The sequence below is a fragment of the Sebastes fasciatus genome, chromosome 13 (assembly GCF_043250625.1).
Source record: "Sebastes fasciatus isolate fSebFas1 chromosome 13, fSebFas1.pri, whole genome shotgun sequence".
Classification (NCBI taxonomy): Eukaryota; Metazoa; Chordata; class Actinopteri; order Perciformes; family Sebastidae; genus Sebastes; species Sebastes fasciatus.
The window spans coordinates 9,093,918-9,115,421 of record NC_133807.1 but is presented as its reverse complement, the minus strand read 5'-3'; the positions used below and the strand labels follow the sequence as shown (position 1 = coordinate 9,115,421).

The window sequence follows — 21,504 nt, the reverse complement described above, 5'->3', positions numbered from 1 at the left end:
TAAAATGAACCTTTCCTACAGGTGTGTGCGCTCCATTGCTGTGGATGTTTCCATGGTGCCGAAGTGACCCAGAAGTACATTAACCATTTTTTTTCTTTACACATTTGTTCCACACTCTACTGTGACCTAATTATGAAGTTATGAAGAGACAGTGTTTGGTATTTGTGGGGCGGATTTGTCTTACATAACATGAATACTAATTATGTTTCAATAACTTCACGTCGCACACGGAGAGATTTGGCTCATCTAAGTCCGAAGCTGTAGCGTAATAACAGTTATTATCTTCTGGATTGACAGGACTGGGTTATCTATTGACAGACATTCAACCCTTAATTTGATCTTTAATCCAATTTAATTACCTCCGCCAAGGCCAAAGGCCTCCTAGGAAGGAGGTTATGTTTTCACCGGCTTCAGTTTGTTGGTTTGTTGGTTTGTTGGTTTGTTTGTTGGTTTGTTTGTCCATTTGGAAGATTACGACAAAAGTTCACGATGGATTTCAACTGTAGATTCTGCGTTTTTTCACATTAAACTCGGTGAAATTAGTTTTACGATGCTCCGCTACGTACAGCTGATCTCAACTTAAACAAAAATACACGTGGATGATGGCACAAGCTGAACGGAGAGGGGGGGGGCAATCGTACTCGGGCAGCTTGGCGGAGGTCTGCACTCTCCAAGTGCCATTCTAGTTCATATTTAACTCAACTCCATTTTTATTTATCATTTTGTTGACCAAGGAGTTAACGTTTTTACGAATCTTTGGTTTAATTAATGAACAATAAGTTATTTTGTAAGAGTCAGTCTTAAAGTTATAATCCTTAAGATTTGAATTCAACGTAAACATGCCTGATTAGAAAACGGGCCGAATGCTTCCCATCCACAGCGCTGTATTGCTTTACTCCTGTGCCGGTAACTCCTGTCTGTTTCTCCAAGCTGGGGGCGCACCGACCGTCATCTACTGCAGGTAATACACCTTACTGTGTGTCATTCAGTAAGAGATGACAGACAGAGTCGTCAGAGCCCTGACAGATGTTTTTAGCTCCATCAGTCAGGCTTTGGCCCCATCTGGTGGCAGAAAGCAGCATCACATTTGTCTCATGAGGGGGAGAGGTGATGTGAAAGTATTATTACAGTACTGAGAAAGATCTTATGTTTCATAGGGTATTATTAGTGTACTTCTTGTCTATGCTCTCTCTCTCTGCAGCACAATGAGTGCAGATGGAAAAAATGAGCCTATCTACATGATACCAGGTAATCCTGAACACGTCATGCATTGCTCACACACATCATCATCATTATCAGATTGGCTCATTAAAGAGGACCTATTATGTTTTTGTTTTTTTTGCTTTTTCTTTTTCCTTAAGTGTGTTATATAGTTTTTTGTGCATGTAAAAATCTGCAAAGTTACAAAGCCCAAAGTCCACACCAAAGGGAGTTGCTCTCCCCCACAGAAACACTGCTCCTGAACTGCCTGAAACGCCTTGATTGAAGTCCCGCCTTTTCTTCCGTAACGTGGTGATGTCACCAAGTAACACACTTTGCCTAGAGTGTGTTTGCTTGTTTTAGTTTAGTTTTGGTTGGTTTTCGGAGTGTGTTTGCTCATTTAAGTTTAGTTTTGGTTGTTTTTTAGAGTGTGTTCAGCGGCTAGTTTGGCACGCAAACAAAGCTATTTAGAGCAGAGCTGAAGTGGAGTCCGAAAAGTTTGGTTCGGTTGACCAATCACAACTGTAGGCCAGCTGACCAATCAAAGCAAACTGGGCTTTGTGACAGGAGCTCAAACAGAGCGTTTCAGACAGAGGGTGAAAAGAGGTGCAGTAGCACAGCCGGTATGAGAAAAATAAAGCATTTTTTTAACATTAAAGCATGTAAACATGTTACAGTAGAACTCCAAAATACAAGTATGCACCTGAAAATGAGCATGATAGGTCCTCTTTAAATCTTGTTTTTAAATATTCTTAAAATCCTCATTCTTTCCTTTTCTTCTTGTCCAGTTGATGATCAGATGGATGAGATGGGTTACCACAGACACATCCACATCCACACCCCATTCACCCCTCCCCCAAACTCACAGCAGAGCGCCTCTAATACCTAAGACAGGTAAACTAACAGCTGATGTTACACTTCCTGAAACACACATCAAAAACCTTACCTACAATTTACTCTAGCACATATATACATTTTCTGTTTCTCTCTCGTCTTTTCCTCTCTTTCTCCCTCCCTCCGTCAGTGTACACCAGCAGAGGAGGCGGCCCTGGTTCAGGTCTCAAATCTACAGATGGCAAAAAGGGGGTTGTGAGCTGCGACGAGGCACTGGGGCGTTCTCCCGGCACGGCGACATGCACGTCCTGCCAGCAGCAGGTCATGACCAACGTCACCTACAAAGTAGGGAGATTCGCTAAGCTGATATGCTTACTCCTCGTCATCCTGGGGTGAGTGTGGGCTTCAGGGCGCTTGTCAACCCTTTAGCATTGCCACATTAGCCTGTTTGGGGGCTGTTGGGCCCCTACAGAACACCTTTTAGAGCCAGTGGAGATACAGGCATGTGTTCTAAATATTGAAGGAGATGTGTTCCCTGCGTTCCCCCCAAAATCTACACCTGGGTCGTAGTAAGTGGTTGTTTTTTATCATAATTGTAAATGGGGTGGACATAAAACATTAGAAACAACTCTCATTAGGGATGTCAGTTTTGGTTAATGTTGTTTTTGATTGCCTAACACCCATTAACCGGCTGTTAATTTTGCAAATGCAAAATTACGTGAAATACAAGAGCCGCTTTCTTTTTACTCCAGCGCACCATTGACTCAATGAGCTTTGGCCCCTTGACCCCCCTACTTCCAGGGAACAGAATCACATGATTTTTCCAGATTACCTATCTCATGCACTACTGTCAGGATAAAGTGACCGTTTTATAAAAATAACTTTTTTTAAATAATATTTGCTACTGCTGCTTTAAACAAATATGATCGACAATAAAACGAGCTATGGACACAACAGTGCCTGAAACTTCTTTTAGAATCATCATCACCAAAGCAAAAAACGTGGACATAAACAATATACAGTATGTATGAACAATATAAAACTCCACAGCAGCTGCAGCCACAAACACACTAACAGCAAAGCCACTATGTTGCTAGGCAACTAAGTGGTTGTTGACGCTCTCATCAGGAGAGTTCAGCAGTGTGTTGTTGTACTCACCCGTCTGAACGGCACCAAGAAGAAATCCTCCACTATCTGCTCCTGGTTCTACTTCGTTCATTCTCAAAGCATAGTACAACCAGTCCACTCGGCCTTAATGCTCCCAGTATAACCAGTCCACTCGCTTCTCTGGTCCCGCTGCGCTCCTCCAGGTAGAAGCTCCTCAGTGAATGCAAACGTCACAGCTGGAGGCACCACAAGCATGTTAGCATTTGTGCCTCATACTGTCACAAACATTGTGGGTGTGTCACTTAGCGTGCTGGCCAGGTGGTCAGGTGCATTAAATCAGTCATTAATTAACTCTACCAAGCTACAATAACGCTAATTATAACCACAGCCCACATGTGATCCTTCATTTGATGGTGGTTGAAGTGGTCCCTCCCGTGAACGTGAACCATTGAGACCTGGAGTGTCACCTGCTCAGAACCATATCACATGTCTATGATAGACCGTAGACCTAGACTCTGTTGCCCTCCTGCGGCCGCAGACACACTTGGAGCTTCTTCTCTGATGATGTATCTCCTTTCTTCTGGTCCTTTCTCACACAGTTCATCAGGACGTTTTCATGTCACTTTTGTTTTTACTTTGTAACGGATGCGACTTGATATATAGCGATATATATATAAGTACAATATTTGCGATAAATAGTAGAATTACAGATTTTACAGGTACACAAAAAAACTTACTTCACAATAACTCAATTTTAATAAGAGGGAGAGAGATAATGAATATTTGATTTAATCATTAATTAATAAATGTTAATACATAACTACAAAAATATACTTAAGTTAAAGTCACTGTAGGATAAATTAAGCATTCATTCACCATTGATGAACACTGTCAATGCATGTCAATACAGTTTAAATAATTTACAGTACAATACAGTACAGTACAGTATGTATATATGTATATATATATAATACTTTTTTATAGCAATAATAATATTTGTTATTATTATTATTGTTGTTGTTGTTATTATTAGTCTTATTTATTTTCCCTTTTTCTTGTTTGTATAAAATTGTATATGGGGGACAAAATGTAAAACAAAACAGAAAAAGATGAGTCCTTAATGTTCACTGTATTTCATCATACCTGCTAAAAGAATAAATACATATTACAAAACAGTGCTTGTGCTGACAAAGACAAATTATACTACTGGTACAGGCAATGTAATGTAACGACCATTCTGCAGTCTAAAATATGTGATTTTATTTACCCCCCTTCTGTAACCCCCAGGTTGAGAACCACTGCTCGAGAGGAGCAAAGGGCTTAATACGTAAGATCTCTAGCAAAAAATGACAGTATAATTCTCTTGCAAGATTTATTCATAAATTTAATAAATAAATAAATATAATATTTTAAGTTTTACTGCAGTTTTTCAGTCAAGGGGAGGGTCCAAAAACAAAACAAAACAAGAGTCTTAATTTCTTATCATGAAATATAAGATTCAGCTCTCCTCCACACTTAAATCATTTTTGTATATTTTGTATATAATTAAGTGTGTGCGTGTGTGTGTGTGTTGCAGGCTGCTGATGTGCCTGGCTCCCATGGTCCTGCTTCCGATTCCTTTCTGCGTGAAAAAATGCAAGGATGTACACCACACGTGCCCCCACTGCGACACAGTCCTGCACGTTGACAAGAAACAATGCTGTAAATGACGAAGACGAGGGCAGACATGAACCTATAGATACGCTATAAGAGTTGCACCATTTTCATCAATCTGACGGAGAAAGGTCGCAGTTCAAATGTAGCTTATTCTATGGATGAGCCATTGCATTGGTCAAAGCAATATTAAATATATTAGCAAACAGACTGGGAGTCAATATAGCTTGAATATCATGTGCTCACCTTTTTAAAGCTCTGGCAAGTTAAATCCAGCACATCCCATGCACTTTATTTTTCTAATATCCTTCTCAGAAACTTCTGCATTCATTATGTTATTAAAATGAAAGCTTGTAAATAAACTTTATCAAATAATTTCTGTTTCAAGGAATTGCTCAGATGAAATTTAAACAGACCAGCTGTCCATTTGAAGGGATCGTCACAGCTTTTGAATAAATAACAGCACCATAAAACAAGCCTACACATTAAACCAAAGCATGACAGCAAAAATTGCTCATCTGCAGTTATTGCACAATACATTTGTGTTGGCATTGTTGGTTAATTAGACATTAAAACGCTCCAGAATAAAAGACCAATGTGTATTATATTTCTATGATGTCAGCCACAAAACTACTCGTTAACTCTTCTGTGAAGGGATGAGCGAGCATTAAGTTCGAAGAAAAGCTTGTATATAAAGTACAACAGCAAAGATTTGCCGTACTACATTATGATGTGTTGGTGGAGCCACTGATAAAGATACTTCAAATAAAATGGGTCAAATTGTTTGAATATTTTAAATCCTTCTTTGGCTGTTTCCGTGTAATCTATAGGTATTTTACTGAGAAATATATTTTATTTTGTTTTACTCACTTGTTGCTTCCTGACACAATAACAATGTATTTACAGTGTGTCCCCTGGATGAAACCGGATATGCTTGGACTTCTGTTATTTACTGTTATTAACTATTTTATAACATTTTTTCTTTAATAAAAGTAGACAATATACTGCACATTACACTCTGCTGTGATTCTGTTTATTTCTGTTCTCTCTAGAGAGGTCAGAGGTCAAAGCCAACCACCTGACCTGATGGTTAAATTGGTGTTTTTTTTCTACGAAGCACTAGCAAGCAATCTCGCCTCCATATCCATTTAGTGGCTGTCCTGGAGCCTTCGGTCACATCACACAATCTCATTTTAATCACAATTTTATGAGACAGCATGGTTGGGCAATCTGCATCGCTGGGGGAGATCATGTGATAAGGCTCCAGAACAGCTACTAAAGGGACGAGTTGTTTTGGTCCACTGCTGTTCCCAAGGTCAAGAATGAACTTTCAATCTTATGTTTCTGTATTTGTTAGATAGCAAAGTTAATGTCAATGATGTTGATCCTGTATTAAGTGATATTTGTAGCCAGGCTAGCAGCTCAATGGATGCTAATGTTGGTCTGTTTGTTGACTGGTCTACCACTTTGGTCCAGACAGAAATATCTCAACAATTACTGGAGGAATTATGATACAGACTCTGCTGACCTTTCATGTATCACCATCTGTCATCAGGTAAAAGTTTGAATTTGTCCAATACTCTGGTTTATGACCAAATACCTGCTAAACTAATGATGTTCCCATCAGCCTCAGCAGTACTTTGTGTTCAGTGCCGATTAGCAAATGTTAGCAGGCTAACACGCTAAGCTGGGATGTTGAACATGGTAGCTCAAAGCACCGCTGTGCCTAAGCAGCATGGCTGCAGACCAGTGATAATCAACTTACAGCCTCGGCTTGTGGTAAGGTGTCAGGTGGCCCGCCGACCATTTTCTAATTCACAATTGGAATTTTTTTATTAACATTGGATATAAATAAAGTACCAGAGTATAAAAATGCATCAAAATAGACTAATGGCGTTTGTATACATATAAAAAAAAAACATGTACGCGGAGGATCCCCTGGACCCCCAACAGAGGGCTGAGCCCCAAATGTCTGTTATGTGTTTATTAACTGGCCCCTGGTCTCCTGGTCATGTCTAGAAAACGGTTACGGTTAGGCATTGATATCGAATAGTTTAAGTTAGGATAGGTCGTCGGACAGCGAGTCTCACAAAAGCTTTTGCAAGTTTTTAAAGATTTCAGATCAGATTTTGCAATTTGCAGGTTACCTTCTAGACACGACCCGATCTCCTGTCATTTTGCAAAAGTGGCCCCCGGCAAAGCAAATTAAGTATTCCTAAACACTTAGGTTTAAATTAAATCTCATAATGTCATCTTGAGTAATAGTCAGCATGCTGTGCACTCTTCAGCTAAGTATCGCTGTCAAGCTCCAGGGTGAGCTGTCCTGTGACTTGACCTCTGACCTCACTGGGAAAACCCCCTTCTCTGAAAATCTCTTCAATCATTAAGCACGCTGTATGGCTCCGAAGTTTAGGAAAACATTTGCTGCGTGTAGGCAAGTTTTAGATGATGCCATCCAAGTAGGAAGATATCTCCAAGTTTTAGATCGAAGGCAACTTTAAATCTTAAAGGAATAGTTTGCCGTTTTGGGAAATACACTTATTCATTTCTAGAGTCGTGTAGAAATGATATGAGTTAGATGAGAAGATCGATACAACTCGAGAGCTATCGATCTTCTCATCCAATCCTGCACCAAGAGAGCGAATAAGTGCATTTCCCAAAATGTCGACCTCTTCCTTTAACAGTGTTTCAGGGGCCAAACACTGGCGTGGACAAGCAGCAGAGTGGCGTTTTTGTTTTTATAGAAAATTTTATTCAACATACATTTTTCCAGCAAAAAGGCAATATACAGGAATAGTTGTCGTACACTGCTGCTACACTGAGGATTTTAAACTGGAAAAGATCAAATTAAGGTGTGATTCTGCAGGTCATCTTCGTACTGCACTTTTTAACAAGACAAAACCAATGCAGTTAGTTTTGAAAAGAAAAGAAAAAATAAATCCAAATGTAACAGAAAAAAATCGTCAATGGTACATCAGGAACGCAAAAAAAAAAAGAGATAAACCCTACACACAAGAAATATGAACACCTGGCTCCTTCTGTACCCAACAACAAAGGCGTGTTTCTCTTTAATTTTACACGTTCATATTTTTAAATATACAATTCTTAAATGTTGTCTTTACAGAGCCAGCTATGCGCTATTGGGGGGGAGCATTCCATCTGTGCTTTAAAAGAAACAAAAGAAAAATGAATTCAAAGGGCTTAAAGTGTTTGTTACAATGCTGGTTTTGTCTCTACACAATCTTCAAACCAGTGGGCTCGAGGTGTCTGCAGCTCCCTAGTAAGCACAGCGCAGTTACTGCTCCCAACCACCGGGGGGCAACAGATTCAATCAAGAGAGAAGATGACGAAGCTCGTATGCGTGTGCGCGCGTGTTTGCGTTTAGAGGAGGAATGACTGAGAAAGACATTAAAACCCCCCGAAAACAAAAGAAAGAAAGAAAGTCAAGGGGGGGTAATGTCCGTGCATGTGTGTGTGCGTTCCTTTAAAGTCACTAAGCAACTCAAACAAAATGTACATTTGCCAGTCCTGAGAAACCTCTGACATTAAGTGCCAACGTGCAAGATGAAATACAGACAAATTTCCTCCTTATTTTTTTTCCCCCATTTATTTTTTTAAACAGATGCTGTGGATTTTTATTTTATTATACAAGATCTGCAGAAAGAGACAAAAAAAAAACATTTTTCCTCCAACCAAACTAAGTGAGAAAAAATTGCGTGTAAACTTGGAAATACTTGCTTTTGTTGCACTAAAAAGGATGGGAGCAGAAAATATAAAGAACCACATCAGGGCAACTAGTGAGCCTCGGGATGGATGCCAGTTCGCAGCTGCAAAAATGACCATCTTCCCCTCTTTTTCTGTCAGTTAGTCCTCACAAACATCCTTCCATCTAACTCCACACAGTAGCATGACGCCTCTTCAAACAACTCTTTATTTAAAAACAACCCCCAAAAAAATCTGAAGGGAAAAAAAGCTTGTGAGAGGTGGGAGAAGGAAACAAAAACTAAGTCTAGAAGTTCATATACATATATTTGTGTATATATATATATACTTATATTTATACTGTGTCCCACTTCCTCTCCCTTCTCCGCTTATTTTATATTAAAATCCAATTTCATTTTCCCACTTCCAGACAGGTAACGAAAATAACAGGCAGTCAACAGGTAGAGAAGCCAGGGGGGGGAAAAAACAAACTGAACAGCCTCAAACATGGAGGGAGACGATAAAAAAATAATAATGAAATAAAATAAACGACAGTGCAGTTTATTTTTGTGGTTGAGGGATAATCCGTCAGCTGCAGCAAGATCCGAAATCGCTGAAGACATAGTGCCGGTGTAGAGCTGTAGAGGTGTCCAGGCAGGGTGTTAAAAGTGATGAACACACACATACGCACGCACACCCACACAGTCTCACACAAACACACACACACGGTTGGTTACAGTCTGTGGTTATGGTGTGTTAAAGTAGGTAGGGAGGAAGGCGGAGCAGGAGGAGGAGGAAGAGGAGGAGGAGGAGGAGGAGGAGGAGGATGAGGAGGACAAAGAGGAAGGGGCGGGCTGCTTTTAGTTGTGGATCTTGATTGCTTTCTCCAGGTAGGTGTAGCGACCTCTCTTTGGAGCTTTGTTGAAATGATCCAACCCTAGCCAGGGGCGCGGGTGGGACATGTTACCTGGAGAGGAGATGCGTCAGAGAGGTCATTACACGCCAAGGCTCTCTTTGAAAGCTATTATCTCTATGATAACTGAGGAATATTTAAGCATTTTTAGCTTAAAAGGAACAGTGTGTTGGATATGGTGGTATCTGAGGAATGCAACGGCGGCCGACGCCAAAACGCGAATGGCCCTCTCTGGAGCCAGTTGTTGTAAGAGTAGAGTGTGTGTAGAGTGTGTGTGTGTACATGGGAAGTGAGTGATGAAGCAAGAGAGAGAGAGGGCGACGGGAGCGAGTAACGTTGTCGACTCCGGCCCAAGTAGGAAAAGTTAACAGTGTTTGGTTTGTCCATCAGGGCTAGTGTTGAAACATGGCGGTGTAACAAGGCGGACTAGCGAAGAGGACCTGCTCCCTATGTAGATATAAACGGCTCATTCCAAACGTCACGAAAACACGATGACTCTTATTTTCAGGTGGTCAGACCATGGATCTATAATAAGACCTGGACACGGTGCCAAAGGCTCAGCCTTGCTTACAATCTTTCCCAGTGGCCACTCGTGGTATTGCAGCAAAAAAATCACCCAGCGGCCCAAAAAGCATTTCCCCCCTAGACCACCATTGTAAAAGATATGTCTGTAAAACTGTTGACAGGACACACTGAACTGCAAACAAGGTTGATTATGAATTTTTGATCAATGGAGGTTTTATATTTGTAAAACTTTCCTTGAGCCGAGAAAAGCGGTTTTAAAATCTGTGATGTCATCGCAATGTAAAGTCTATGGGCTGAGCGGGAACTCGTGGGAGAAACACTACTGCACATTTTCAGTGGGCTGTATACCCCGGAAGTAAACCCAGAAGCTTGAAAACGTTGCCGTTGCCGACACAGCAGGCTCTGGACAAATTGCCAGCAAAAAAGTTGAACTAGGCTCAACTAATACAAGCAAAGTAAAGTGATGAACCAGACCGTGTTAAAAAAATACACACACTGGTGTGGGCGTGAGGCAGGATTAAAACATAGAAAGGTTATAATGGCAGCAATTAATCTCTCCTCCGTCTCTGCGTTCACGAGGTAAAAAGCACAATTAAGATGTTCCGATTAAAAAGTATCAACCAGGAATGTGCTCTTGCATGAATTTCATTGGCCGAAAGTGCATCGCCGCATGATGATGTTGCAGAATAAGTGGACCAAAAGTAAACCTTTTGCCCCGGAGCCTCGTGCTGTACCAACGCAGTGGCCTCGTTTAAAGGATTGATCTCGCAGGACTGTCCTCGTGATGCATTTGCATGCTTTGGTTATAGCCTGTTGCACTCCTAAAGTTACTACCTTTAGTACAGTTACAGTAACAGAAGCAGTAAATACCTGGCTGTGGTTCAAAGTCCTTCAGGTTGACCTCATACTCGTCTTCAGTGATGTACTGATGCCGCCCCATCATCACAATCGCAAACTTGAACTGAGAACGAACACACACAAACGCATGTTACTTGACAGCCTGCCACTGTTTACCTGCAGTGTACTAAATACTGTGAAAATATTCAGACTGACTTCTGTCATTACTTATTCATTGTACATCACATTGAAATATCCATAAAACTAGAACTGAACCAGAATGAAAAATGAGCATCAAATATTCATCAGAAAACATTTAAAATGCACTCGATACAGACAATTTCCTCTGGTTGTGCAAACAGAGCGTGGTGTTGTACCTTCTCAAATTCTTTCTCCTGAATGTCCAGCATGGTCTGGATCCTCCTCATCACCTCCCGAAATGACTCGCCCTGTGGGGAGGGGGGGCAGGGGTGGTCAAGGAAGGAAACAACCAGACAAACACAGCATGAAGGTAACTGAATAATACATTGTGTTAAGTTCACACATGTGAACAAACAAGCACACACCTGTCTGATCTTGAGCAGGAAGGGGATCCCGAAGGTGCCGAAGACTTCCTTGTGGAAGTGAGCGACGGGGATTAGCATTTCACTGTCCTTGTCCAAATCCACCTGGTCCAAAGGAATCTCCTGAGTGAAGGAAGAAAATAGGAAGAATGAGAGAGAAGAGGTTTAGTTAAGTCGGTTACTAACTTTACAGCGGGCTACTCTGATTACTGGCTATGAAATGTGTGTGGTCAGTTCAAAATTTATTTTAGGAAAACAAATTCTGTAATTGTTAGTGGTTGAAGTTTTCGCCATGCTACGTCTGATGGCAAAGTAAAGCGGTGAAAATATTCTCAAGATATTGTACACTTAAACTGATATTGATTTTTTTTAGGTGGCTAAAATACATTTTTCTGCTCCTCCCGTCCACAGCCGCTTTACCTCGCCGTCAGACAGACCCCCTGACAGGGAACTGAAGTTGTTATATCGTGCTCTTCTAAGCCACCAGACTACATTCACCAAAACAGTAATTTTACATTGAATAACGTTGAAGTATACAAACAACCCCACTTCAAAAATCTGAACTAACCCTTTCAACAATTTCCAAACTGAGCACAGCTAACTTTGACGCAGTTAGTGCTAGCGTTCACATGATTCATAACCTTATTGATTAGCTTACTTTGGTAACCTATATCACTGCTTTTTATAACGGCTGAGTTGGCGTTTCCATTTGAAAAAACAAAACAGAAAACAGATAGACCCGCCCTTTAAAACCCGGCATTTCTGCACAGTTGCAGATAAAGATCAGGCTTCACTAACATTAGAATAAATATTATTTGGAGAATTAGATTCCAGTGGCGGCTGCTTAGGATTGTTTCAGACTCATGTGATTCAAACATTTCAACTAACTCCAAAGCACTGTAATGTCCTAAAGTCAAAAACTATTGAAAAAAAATTGTAATGTAGTCATTTCCAAAATTCACAGCCTGTTTTTATCTAACAAAATATTCTGCTTCAATCCATATTTTTTGGTGTTTAACCTTTAAAAAAACAACATATTCACTACAGTCAAAACCTGTTTGCTCTCCTGCTTGCCGTTCAGCCAGAAGAGTTTGGTTTTAAATTTGTCTTTAACAGATTATTTTGAAGAAGTAAAACCCTGAAATTATGTCTGCCAAAGTGTCTGCTTATGTGGTGGACCAGGTCAAAAAATATACCAGTGTCACGCTGATGGCCTGCTAAGTGGAAGAGTGACTAAAGGAGGAAAAATGACTAAAAATATACTAAAAAGAGGAGAGACACTAAAAGCAGACACACAGGGAACGCCTCACATACACACATACCTCTATTCTGAAGGTGCGGCTGGCAGCCGGAGATAAACATTCTAGCAGCTCGTCCTCCTGGTGAACCCCGATGATTTTATAGCTTACTATCTCTAACAGCCTGCAGGAGGAGGAAGAGAGGAGGAGAGACAGAGGGAGGAAGGATTAATACACTACAGCAGCTTTTCAAAGACAAACTGATTTCTCAGAGCAAAAAAAAAAATCTAATTAAACAGGGGATAACATAGAAAAAAGGACCTTGCATGACAAAAAGATTAAAAACAGTTAAACAAATTCAGACTGACAGCCAACTATACAGGCTGAAATTGACCAGACTGAACTCTCTGAACTGGTCCTGACCCAACATACACTGGGGGAAAAACGTTTGTGGTCTTAAGATTGCATAAAAAAACAGCTGATATTTCATTTAAATGTTGGGCTGTGGCAGCATTGTTTTCTTTCTCACCACAGTGAGCTGACATTTCACCTCAGCAGAGCAATTAACCACCATTTAAGTTCTTCACATTTTAATTTTTTTTTAAAAACAAGAGTACAATCGGGGGTGGGAATCACCCCCTTCCCCATGATACGATATTATCACGATATGATCTTATTGAGATTTTAAACATTTTGCGAGTATTGCAATAACATATATTACAATATATTGCGATTTACTACCTTTTTCGACTCCAAATTATGCAGTTTGTCAACATCTGTTTAATTTAATAAGATAACAGTTTTCACTCTGTTCATCTCAGAGTTTTTAATCCACGTATCTTGAGGTTAGGGGTCAAGGGATCCCTTTGAAAATGGCCAGTTTTTCCTCGCCAAAATTGAACGTAATTTGGGTCATTACTTAGCTTTGTTCCCGACAAGCTAGCATGACATGGTTGGTACCAATTGATTCCTTAGGTTTTCTAGTATAAGACACCAATATCTTCACTCTAGCTTTAAGACGGAGCACGCTACAACCTCTGAAAGACAGAACAGCGGCTGGTCCTGCCGGCGGGCCGACAGATTAAGAGGTTAAAAGTTTATTTACTAAAAGATGGACACTTGACATCCGTGTATTGATGCAATACTGCCACGCAAAATATCACGATACTATGCCGTATCGATTTTTTTCCCTCCCACAATAAGTACAATTATTACTGAAACTGAGCAATAGCGCTGGGACTGTTTCCTGTGGAGGTGAAATACCGCTACTACTCCTTTTTTTAATTTCATAACGTTCACCATCAAATGCCCAATAAAAGCTTTAAAATGGCTGTTCAGTGTAATAAACTGATTGTAAGCAGTGACATGAAGTATTATGTTTGCATTAATGAAAACAGAGCGGAGCAGATGAGAGAATTAAGTTTGCCGTCTGATGGAGATCAGTGGTCATGATTCAACCAACTGGTAGACATTGTTTTATTGTGTTAACCTTCTCAGCCATAATTCAGTCAAACACACTGAAACACACTCGTGCAGGGTGGATACCTGAGCTTCTCGGAGCCTTTTTCAGAGAGCTCCACTGCCTTTTTACATTCTTCCAAAAGGTCCCGCACACAGCCGTGCTTGTCAGGGTAGAGGGTGATCTCCTGCAACAAACACACATGCACAGTTTACGTCTGTGCTGGAATCACACAAAACATTTGACTTATTATTATGTGTAATGATATATTCCTCAGGGGGAATGAGTGTGAGACTGACACGCATTGTGTAGCTGTTAAAAGTGTGTGTTAGTGTGTGTGTGTGTGTATTACCTCCTCTCTGAACTGGCTGTTGAGCCATATGGATTTAAAACTCCTCCTGTTCTCAAAGTCTGTTATCTTCATCTTCAACTGTGGATGCGTGAAGAGAGAGAGAAAAATATAATTATCAGAAAAAAGTTTTGCTGAGTGTCTGGGAAGTTTAACGGGTGGCTGGCAACACCCTGTGGTCAAATGTGTTTCCATAACTCAGATCCCACAGGTTCCAATCAAAATTAAATGTGTGGTGCAACTGTGCGCACACAATACAGAATTATCCATTTGCAGAAGGATCTCCCTTCATACTTATCTGTACAGCTACAAAGAAGTTCTGTAAGCTGCCAGAGAGACTACTAACTAACTACTAATACTAACTGTTTTATTTAAAATAATAACATACTGATGAAAGATGATGAACGCCTTGTTCATTTCTCGAGGTTTGTCTTTTTCTGACACAGGGAAGTCTGCCTTAGCTTACAGCTCGCTAAGGCCCCGATCAGACAGAGTGCATTTTAGCAGCCTGGGGCGGCGTTTTTCCGTAATTGTTTTCAATGAGAGTGAAGCGTTTAGCGCGCTGCTTTTGCATTGCCGAGCGCCTCACGTTTTTACAGGAGCCCTGAACTCAGAGCGGAAAAGCACCCAATGTCATTAGCATTTTCTCTCCATGTGGTGACTTTGTATGTCTTCATCAACCATGGTTATCATAATCTGAACACAAAACAGTTGGCCTGGAGGCTGTTGCTGGATAACCGACGCTACTGTACATAACGTTACCAACTGTCGCTACCACGATCTGAACAGAAAACAGCAGGAGGTAAATTAGTGTGGTACTTTAGATTTCGGGTAAGTTCTTTTCATTAGTTTAAACTGTACAATGAACTACTTGGGTAGCGTACAATTCGTGGTTTGTATTAAGACAACATTAGCACTCATTTGGTGGTTGCCTGGCAGCAATATAAAATAAAAGGACGCGGCAAACTACAAAGAATACCCTGTCTGGTTTTCCACCTGCAAAACGCGCTCTGTGTGATTAGAGCCTAAGATAGCTACTATCCACTAGGACCCTCTACTACGAACTAAGTCGCATCATAATGAGCATTTGGCCTGGCACAAGATGAAATATTAATGGACGTTGAAAGTAGGGCTGCAACCAAACTATTTTCATTATTGATTAATCTTACAATTATTTTCTCAGTCAATGAATTAATTGTTTGGTCTATAAAACATCAGAAAACAGTAAAGAAAGGCACACCGTATTATCTTGGAGCACCAGTTAAAAGCCATTACATGTCTTATTTTGTCCGACCAACAGTCCAAAGGCCAAAAACATTACATTTACTATAATATAAGACCAAGAAATGCCCGAATTCTTATATTTGAGAAACTTAAACAAGATCTGAATGAAATAAACACGATGAGCAACGTGAGAAAAACGACAAATTAAGAAAGAAAAAGACAGATTTCAGGAATTGCTTGAAACATTGAAACTACCTTTTTGGCTCAATAGCAGCTGTCTTGAGCCAAAATACATTTCCAAAAACTTGTGGGGAAAAAAAGAAAAGAAAAAATACTAAACACAAGAAGTCCCAGAGTTGGCAAACCGTTCCTACCTGCTGATAGTAGAGTTTCTTGGGCTGCCGAGGCTTGAAGAATTGCAGCAGGTCCCGCAGTGTTCCCTCATAGTTGTGTCTGAGAGGATTCCCTGGACCGTCCCTGTACCTGGCCACCACACCACCAGGCAGGGGGGGAGGACCACCGAAGGGAAGAGAGAAGGATGACAGGAGAAGAGAAACAGAGGGTGGAAAACAGAAGAGAAGGAGGAGAGAAAAGAAGTAGAGGTGGATGAACAGGAGGGGAAGACGAAAAAATTCAGAGAGATGCAGAGGCAGAATAGAGGACGAATGGAGGGGGAGAGGAGGAGGAGGTCGGAGGAGGAAGAGGAGGACGGGAGGAGGAGGAGGACGGGAGGGAGGCAGAGTGGGAGGAGTTAGAGGAAAACAACAAAGAAAGGTGGGGGGGGACAGGTTACGCAACATTTCTACTGACAACTGCAATTAATCAAATCAAAGGCAAACATGACACAAGCTGTGAGAATGAGAACTGGGCATATAAAGGTTTCGTATTTCTTTCTATACCTCAAGCAGGACGTCAACATTTTGATAATTATTATAACGTGTACATAACGTGTGAATGGGTGCACAGCATCTAAAAGAAGCATTTTAACTAATATTTAGTCAACTGTCTTTAACTGTAAACCAGCCTGCTTTTGTTTATGGTGCTTTTAGTGATGCTAGCTCATTGGCATTGTCATATGCTGCAACATGCACTAATAGTAGCATTTCAGGAAAGTCTGATGATTATTGTGATAAAGCCATTTATCGTGTTATTGTTGCCACAATAATCGTAGCATGAAAACTTTATACCGGCACATCCCTAATTATTACCTTGAAATGACTTTGTATCAATGTTACACCATTAATCATTTTCAAACATGGCAAGTTAAGCTTTCATGCTTTTTAAATAGGAATAATTAGTCCACAGCAAAGGCATAAGCAGTCAATTACAAAACAAATACTAAACTCTCCCATGGTACCCCATCTTTTTCTTGTCTGATATACCAGTTTTATATTAACAATAAGTGCCATTCCTTTTATTCTGCCTGGCTTAGCATACAGTGAGAAGAACCGTGATCAGTATTGTATTTTTAATGTTACTACACACCTCAACTACATTCACGCAGTATGCACCTCTTTGACAAGACTATTATTTGTGTGTGTGTGTGTGTGTGTGTGTGGATGAGACAAGCCTCCTACCCCTGTGACTTGAAGAACTGCAGCAGCATGGGATCTGTGTTCAACCTCTGCGCTACTGTCTTGGCCACCTGACAAACAAAGAACACAACACAAACATTACAAGTGGGGAACACCGCAGGCCTGTCAGATTTAATCTGTGTCTGCTAACTGAAATGCCAACAGGGGGGATTACAAGGAAAAAGTGGAAAAAGTGGAAGAAGGCATTTAAAGACAAGATTCATAATACATCAAGCTCAGAACTTGGCAGGTTTTGATAATTCAGAGCATCAAACGAGAACTTTTAAAAAAGACATTTTAAAGATCCAATACCTGATTGTGTTTTAGGGCACAATAGTATCCCCTTAAGTGTCCTCCCCATTCATGGCTCATGTTTCATATTAAATAGCAGTCAATTACCAAAATAAATTACAGGTTGCCGAGTTTCACCAGACCAATTCAACACATGAAAACTAGATTGAATTAAAAAAAAATTGAATTTAAGCAGCTGCTGTATTCCCTGCGATTTACCTCCTTATTTTCCTCCCAAATTTCAAACATTTATTCAAAGTGCCTGAATGGCCCATACCTGAAAATAGTTCATGCGGTTAGAGAGTGTGACCACGAAGCCAGGGTCGTTGTGGATGGTCTTGTCACAGAAAATGACGTCCACCCGGTGGTAGAGATCCCGGAAATACTCCTTGGCCGTAGGCAGCTCGCTGCTGTCGTTCTCTGGGTCGTCCCTTTATGATTGGAAGAAGGTGGGACAATGGATAAGTTGAGTTACAGAATTTGCAATGTTGACAGGAGTGGGCAGAAAAGACAATGGGAGCAAAGAGTTGGTAGACACAGATGTGACGGGGAATCAATTCCTCTAAATGTACACACTCTTCTCCCAACTCTCTGTATTTCATCAGATATACCAAGTGACATGCAAGTCCTCTGTCTGCCTCTCTGGTTTTATTAGGACAAAATACAACAAGAGGCACTGTGCAAAATCAAATCATATAAGTTCAGGTTAAAGTGACGTGATTTTTTTGGGAACAAACTAAAGTTCTGTTTACATTCAGTGTAAAGGCCCTGACAGACCAAGAGTTTGGGGCCGACGGTGAGCGTCTGTCGCACTAGTTTTTGTGGTGTATTCCGCACCTTTGGCTCTAGTCTGCCCGAGTCTGAGTTTTTTTGGGACAATTCAGCATGTTGAATCTGCGGCGGAGCTCATCGGTGAAAGAAATCACTGATTGGCTGTCCCTCTTAAGCGAATCAGTGCACGAGAAGAGACACGGAAGTGACGAAAAGCAAGCAAATGAGTACAGTCAAGAGGACAAACACAGAAGGCTCTTCTGTTTCATCTTCATCTCATCATTCCAATACACGGATATTTTCACAGCAACATGGCCATCTGGAATGAAGCTAAGTGGTGAGTGAGAGTGGTGCGGAAATGGTCGGCCAACGCCGCTTTGATTCATGTACATTTCATAACAATGGCTTGTATATCCGCCATTCTTGGTCTTCCTGTTTCCCTTTTTGACTGACGATTATGGACTAACGTGACCTGCTGGTGTGGAAAGTTCTATCATCTCACGCAGGCGCAGAACGTATGTGGTAGTTGGCAGTCGGCTGTAGTCTTTGCGGTGTGTTCAAGTGCAACTTTTTGGCCAAGACAAATGCGAAATGAGGCGACGCAGCTAGTGGCCTTCATTGCCGCTACTTCTTTGATGTTGGCTTGAAGTGTCCCCAGCGTATTACATGTGGTGAGTGCATTTCCTTCCCCAATGGACATTACATTTTTTATTTAAAAATCTAAAATTGTTAACATTCATGATAACTTGCTTGCAGTCTTCTTCACTGCCTTTTTTTTGGGTATATTGCAACGTTTGTTGGCGCTTGACCTCCATGAACTGTCGATTAGCAGTACTAGTGGACAAAACCTCCACAGAGTACCTTTGATTCTACATGTTTGTCGTGATATAATGTTCACAGCTGACATAAAAACAACTCAGCCATGCAGCTGTTAAAATTCAAAACATATTGCGATATAAATTAGCTCACACTGCGCGTCCCAAATGTAATAAACACAGAAAAAAAAAAAAAATTGGTCTTACTTCTGGAAGACAATGATGTCCCCGTCCATGAGCTCATCCAGGGCCTTGTCCAGAGAGACATCATAGTCCTGTATCCGCTCCGTTAGATTGGGCTTTACTTCCTGTAACACACAAGGCATCATGGGAAATGTAGTCAAAATGAAGCCGTCTGCTAAGTGTAGGAGTATTTGGTTAAAAATGTGTAAACACGCAACTACAGAAGTGTGAGAAAGAGAGAGATGCTGCATATGATAGTCTGCAAGTGTGCACAGGAGAGTGTGTGAGTCGAAGCTTGTGTGCCGGAAAGAGGAGCATGTGAGTGTGAAGGAGCCAGTGAAGAGTGAGAACAAGTGAGAAAAAGGCAGAGGAATGTGCCAGCAAGGGAGCACTACATAAATAGATCACCTCATAGAGGATAAGGCTAGTTTCCTGCTGAAACCCTGCTCTCTCACACATGACTGGTAGAAGGTCTCCTGGTACAGGGAGAGAAGAGCAACAGAAACACAATTTAATCTTTAAGTTCAAGGCATTTTTAAGTAAAGTATGACAGTGTGTGTTGAGCTTTAAATAGACTTGGACGTTGCCACCACTTACTTATTTTGCAGGATATAGGTGTGTAGATATGTCCACAATAATTTAAGCTTCTGGTTTTGGGGTCGTACATCTTCAAGAACAACATGACATCATCTAAAAAGAAAGAGACAAAGACATTGTTGCTACAAACCATATCAAAGAAACCGCTTAAATGACCATAACTTGAAGTTCTTAAATTTCCAGGGCTACTCAAGTTACACAAAACTACCCAAAATTACTCCTATTATATTACATTCCTCAGTGTTTCCCACGATGTTAACACTTATCAGCCCAGTGATCACAACCTGTCAAGCAGCATTTCTAGTATTTCAAGTTGCAGTATGTCTGTGTCAACACAAACGCAGTCAGTTTGAATCTATTACAACCTTGAAAATGAAATGGAGGAACGATGTAGTGGTCATGCTGCGCTGCCATAAGCTTTAACGTTTTCACCTAAAGAACAAGTCACTGAGCTCTTTAAATCAAACACCATTAACAAAATAATGTGTAGAAACACTGCTGAACCAGACACTGGGCTGGATGAGGGTTGACGTGCGGGACTTACGGTCTTTGTCGAACTTGGGTAATGTGGCCCCGCTGGCCGCCATCTCTGGATCCACCGTCTCGAGGAATATTGTCCAGGGGTTCTCATTGTCGCTCAAGTCGATCATCTGAAACGTAAACATGCACCAACTTTTAAAAACAAAATCCATATAGACGACAGGGGTATACATCAACATTTTTAAGCACTGGCCCCACAGGCCATCATGCCCCTAAATATGGTGGCCAAAGTACATTTTTTGATGGCCCAAATGTAAACCTAAACTTACAGAAAAGGCAATTTAATGCAACTTAACACGGCCTTCTTCCTTAACTGTGACATTAACAGAATGAACATATGTAATTATTGATTTAGATGAAAACAAGAACTTTTGAACAAATCATGATAACGTTGTAATATACCTTTGATCAATATAAATTTTTACTGACTAGATAATGAACACAGTGATGTAACTCAATGGAACCTCTGTTAATGTTAGCCGTTAGCTCCGTTATTTAACCAAGCAGGACTGTGTTGCCCACCGGCTGCTATCAACTAACAGCCACTAGAAAGCATTGATGCCGATCTCTTGATCACATCCCTAAAGATAACTCCTCTTTTAAACTTCACAAATCAGCCGTTCCTTATCTACTGCGGCGCTTTCAAAGTGAGCGACAGGAATAAATAGAAACAGGGCGTCTGACAAAGGTTCAGTCGCGCTGTGCAGCGCTGCATCACTTGGGGCCAGTTAGAACATTCCAATAGGAAACAATGCAATCAAACTGATTTTGTCGCGTTCAATATACAGTTTATGGTTAGGACACAGACACCGTAATCTCACTGAGACTCAGTCTTATTCTCATTCTCAAGAGAGACTTGACAAAACGTTGTGGCCACAGAGGAACCCAAGTTTACTGAGTAGCATGATTGAGATGTCTCACTATGGGATACACCCCCTCACGTATTCACAGATCCTGCATCCACACTGTGTGAGGTAAGCTAAATTAAACATGTCCCGGAACTATATATGTACTGGATGCACCGTAACGATACAGTGGTAGCTTCTCACCTGACTGTAGGTAAAACAGCTAAGACGAAAAGGATTCCAAAAATGTCGAAGGTTGCACCCACAAACAGGCCATGCAGACA

The 21,504-nt window shown here is 40.9% G+C and overlaps 1 protein-coding gene across 3 annotated transcripts in view; it reads right to left on the bottom strand.

Moving 5' to 3' along the window:
• Window positions 1-7,523: 7,523 nt before the first annotated feature.
• The window catches only part of usp7 (ubiquitin specific peptidase 7 (herpes virus-associated)), a 31,265-nt gene continuing 17,284 nt past the window's right edge, over window positions 7,524-21,504 (bottom strand). For 2 of the 3 annotated variants that reach the window (XM_074655281.1, XM_074655283.1), the window contains exons 18-31: window positions 20,380-20,485; window positions 19,836-19,928; window positions 19,647-19,714; window positions 19,263-19,363; window positions 17,747-17,900; window positions 17,182-17,249; window positions 15,979-16,087; window positions 14,384-14,461; window positions 14,118-14,218; window positions 12,657-12,756; window positions 11,338-11,457; window positions 11,149-11,220; window positions 10,805-10,895; window positions 7,524-9,463 (exon numbers count right to left, since the gene is read on the bottom strand). In XM_074655281.1, coding sequence (XP_074511382.1) covers window positions 9,357-9,463; window positions 10,805-10,895; window positions 11,149-11,220; window positions 11,338-11,457; window positions 12,657-12,756; window positions 14,118-14,218; window positions 14,384-14,461; window positions 15,979-16,087; window positions 17,182-17,249; window positions 17,747-17,900; window positions 19,263-19,363; window positions 19,647-19,714; window positions 19,836-19,928; window positions 20,380-20,485 — 1,368 coding nt within the window. In that variant the 3' untranslated portion in view covers window positions 7,524-9,356. The remainder of the gene's footprint in view (window positions 9,464-10,804; window positions 10,896-11,148; window positions 11,221-11,337; window positions 11,458-12,656; window positions 12,757-14,117; window positions 14,219-14,383; window positions 14,462-15,978; window positions 16,088-17,181; window positions 17,250-17,746; window positions 17,901-19,262; window positions 19,364-19,646; window positions 19,715-19,835; window positions 19,929-20,379; window positions 20,486-21,504) is intronic. The other variant, XM_074655282.1, reaches the window with a different exon arrangement.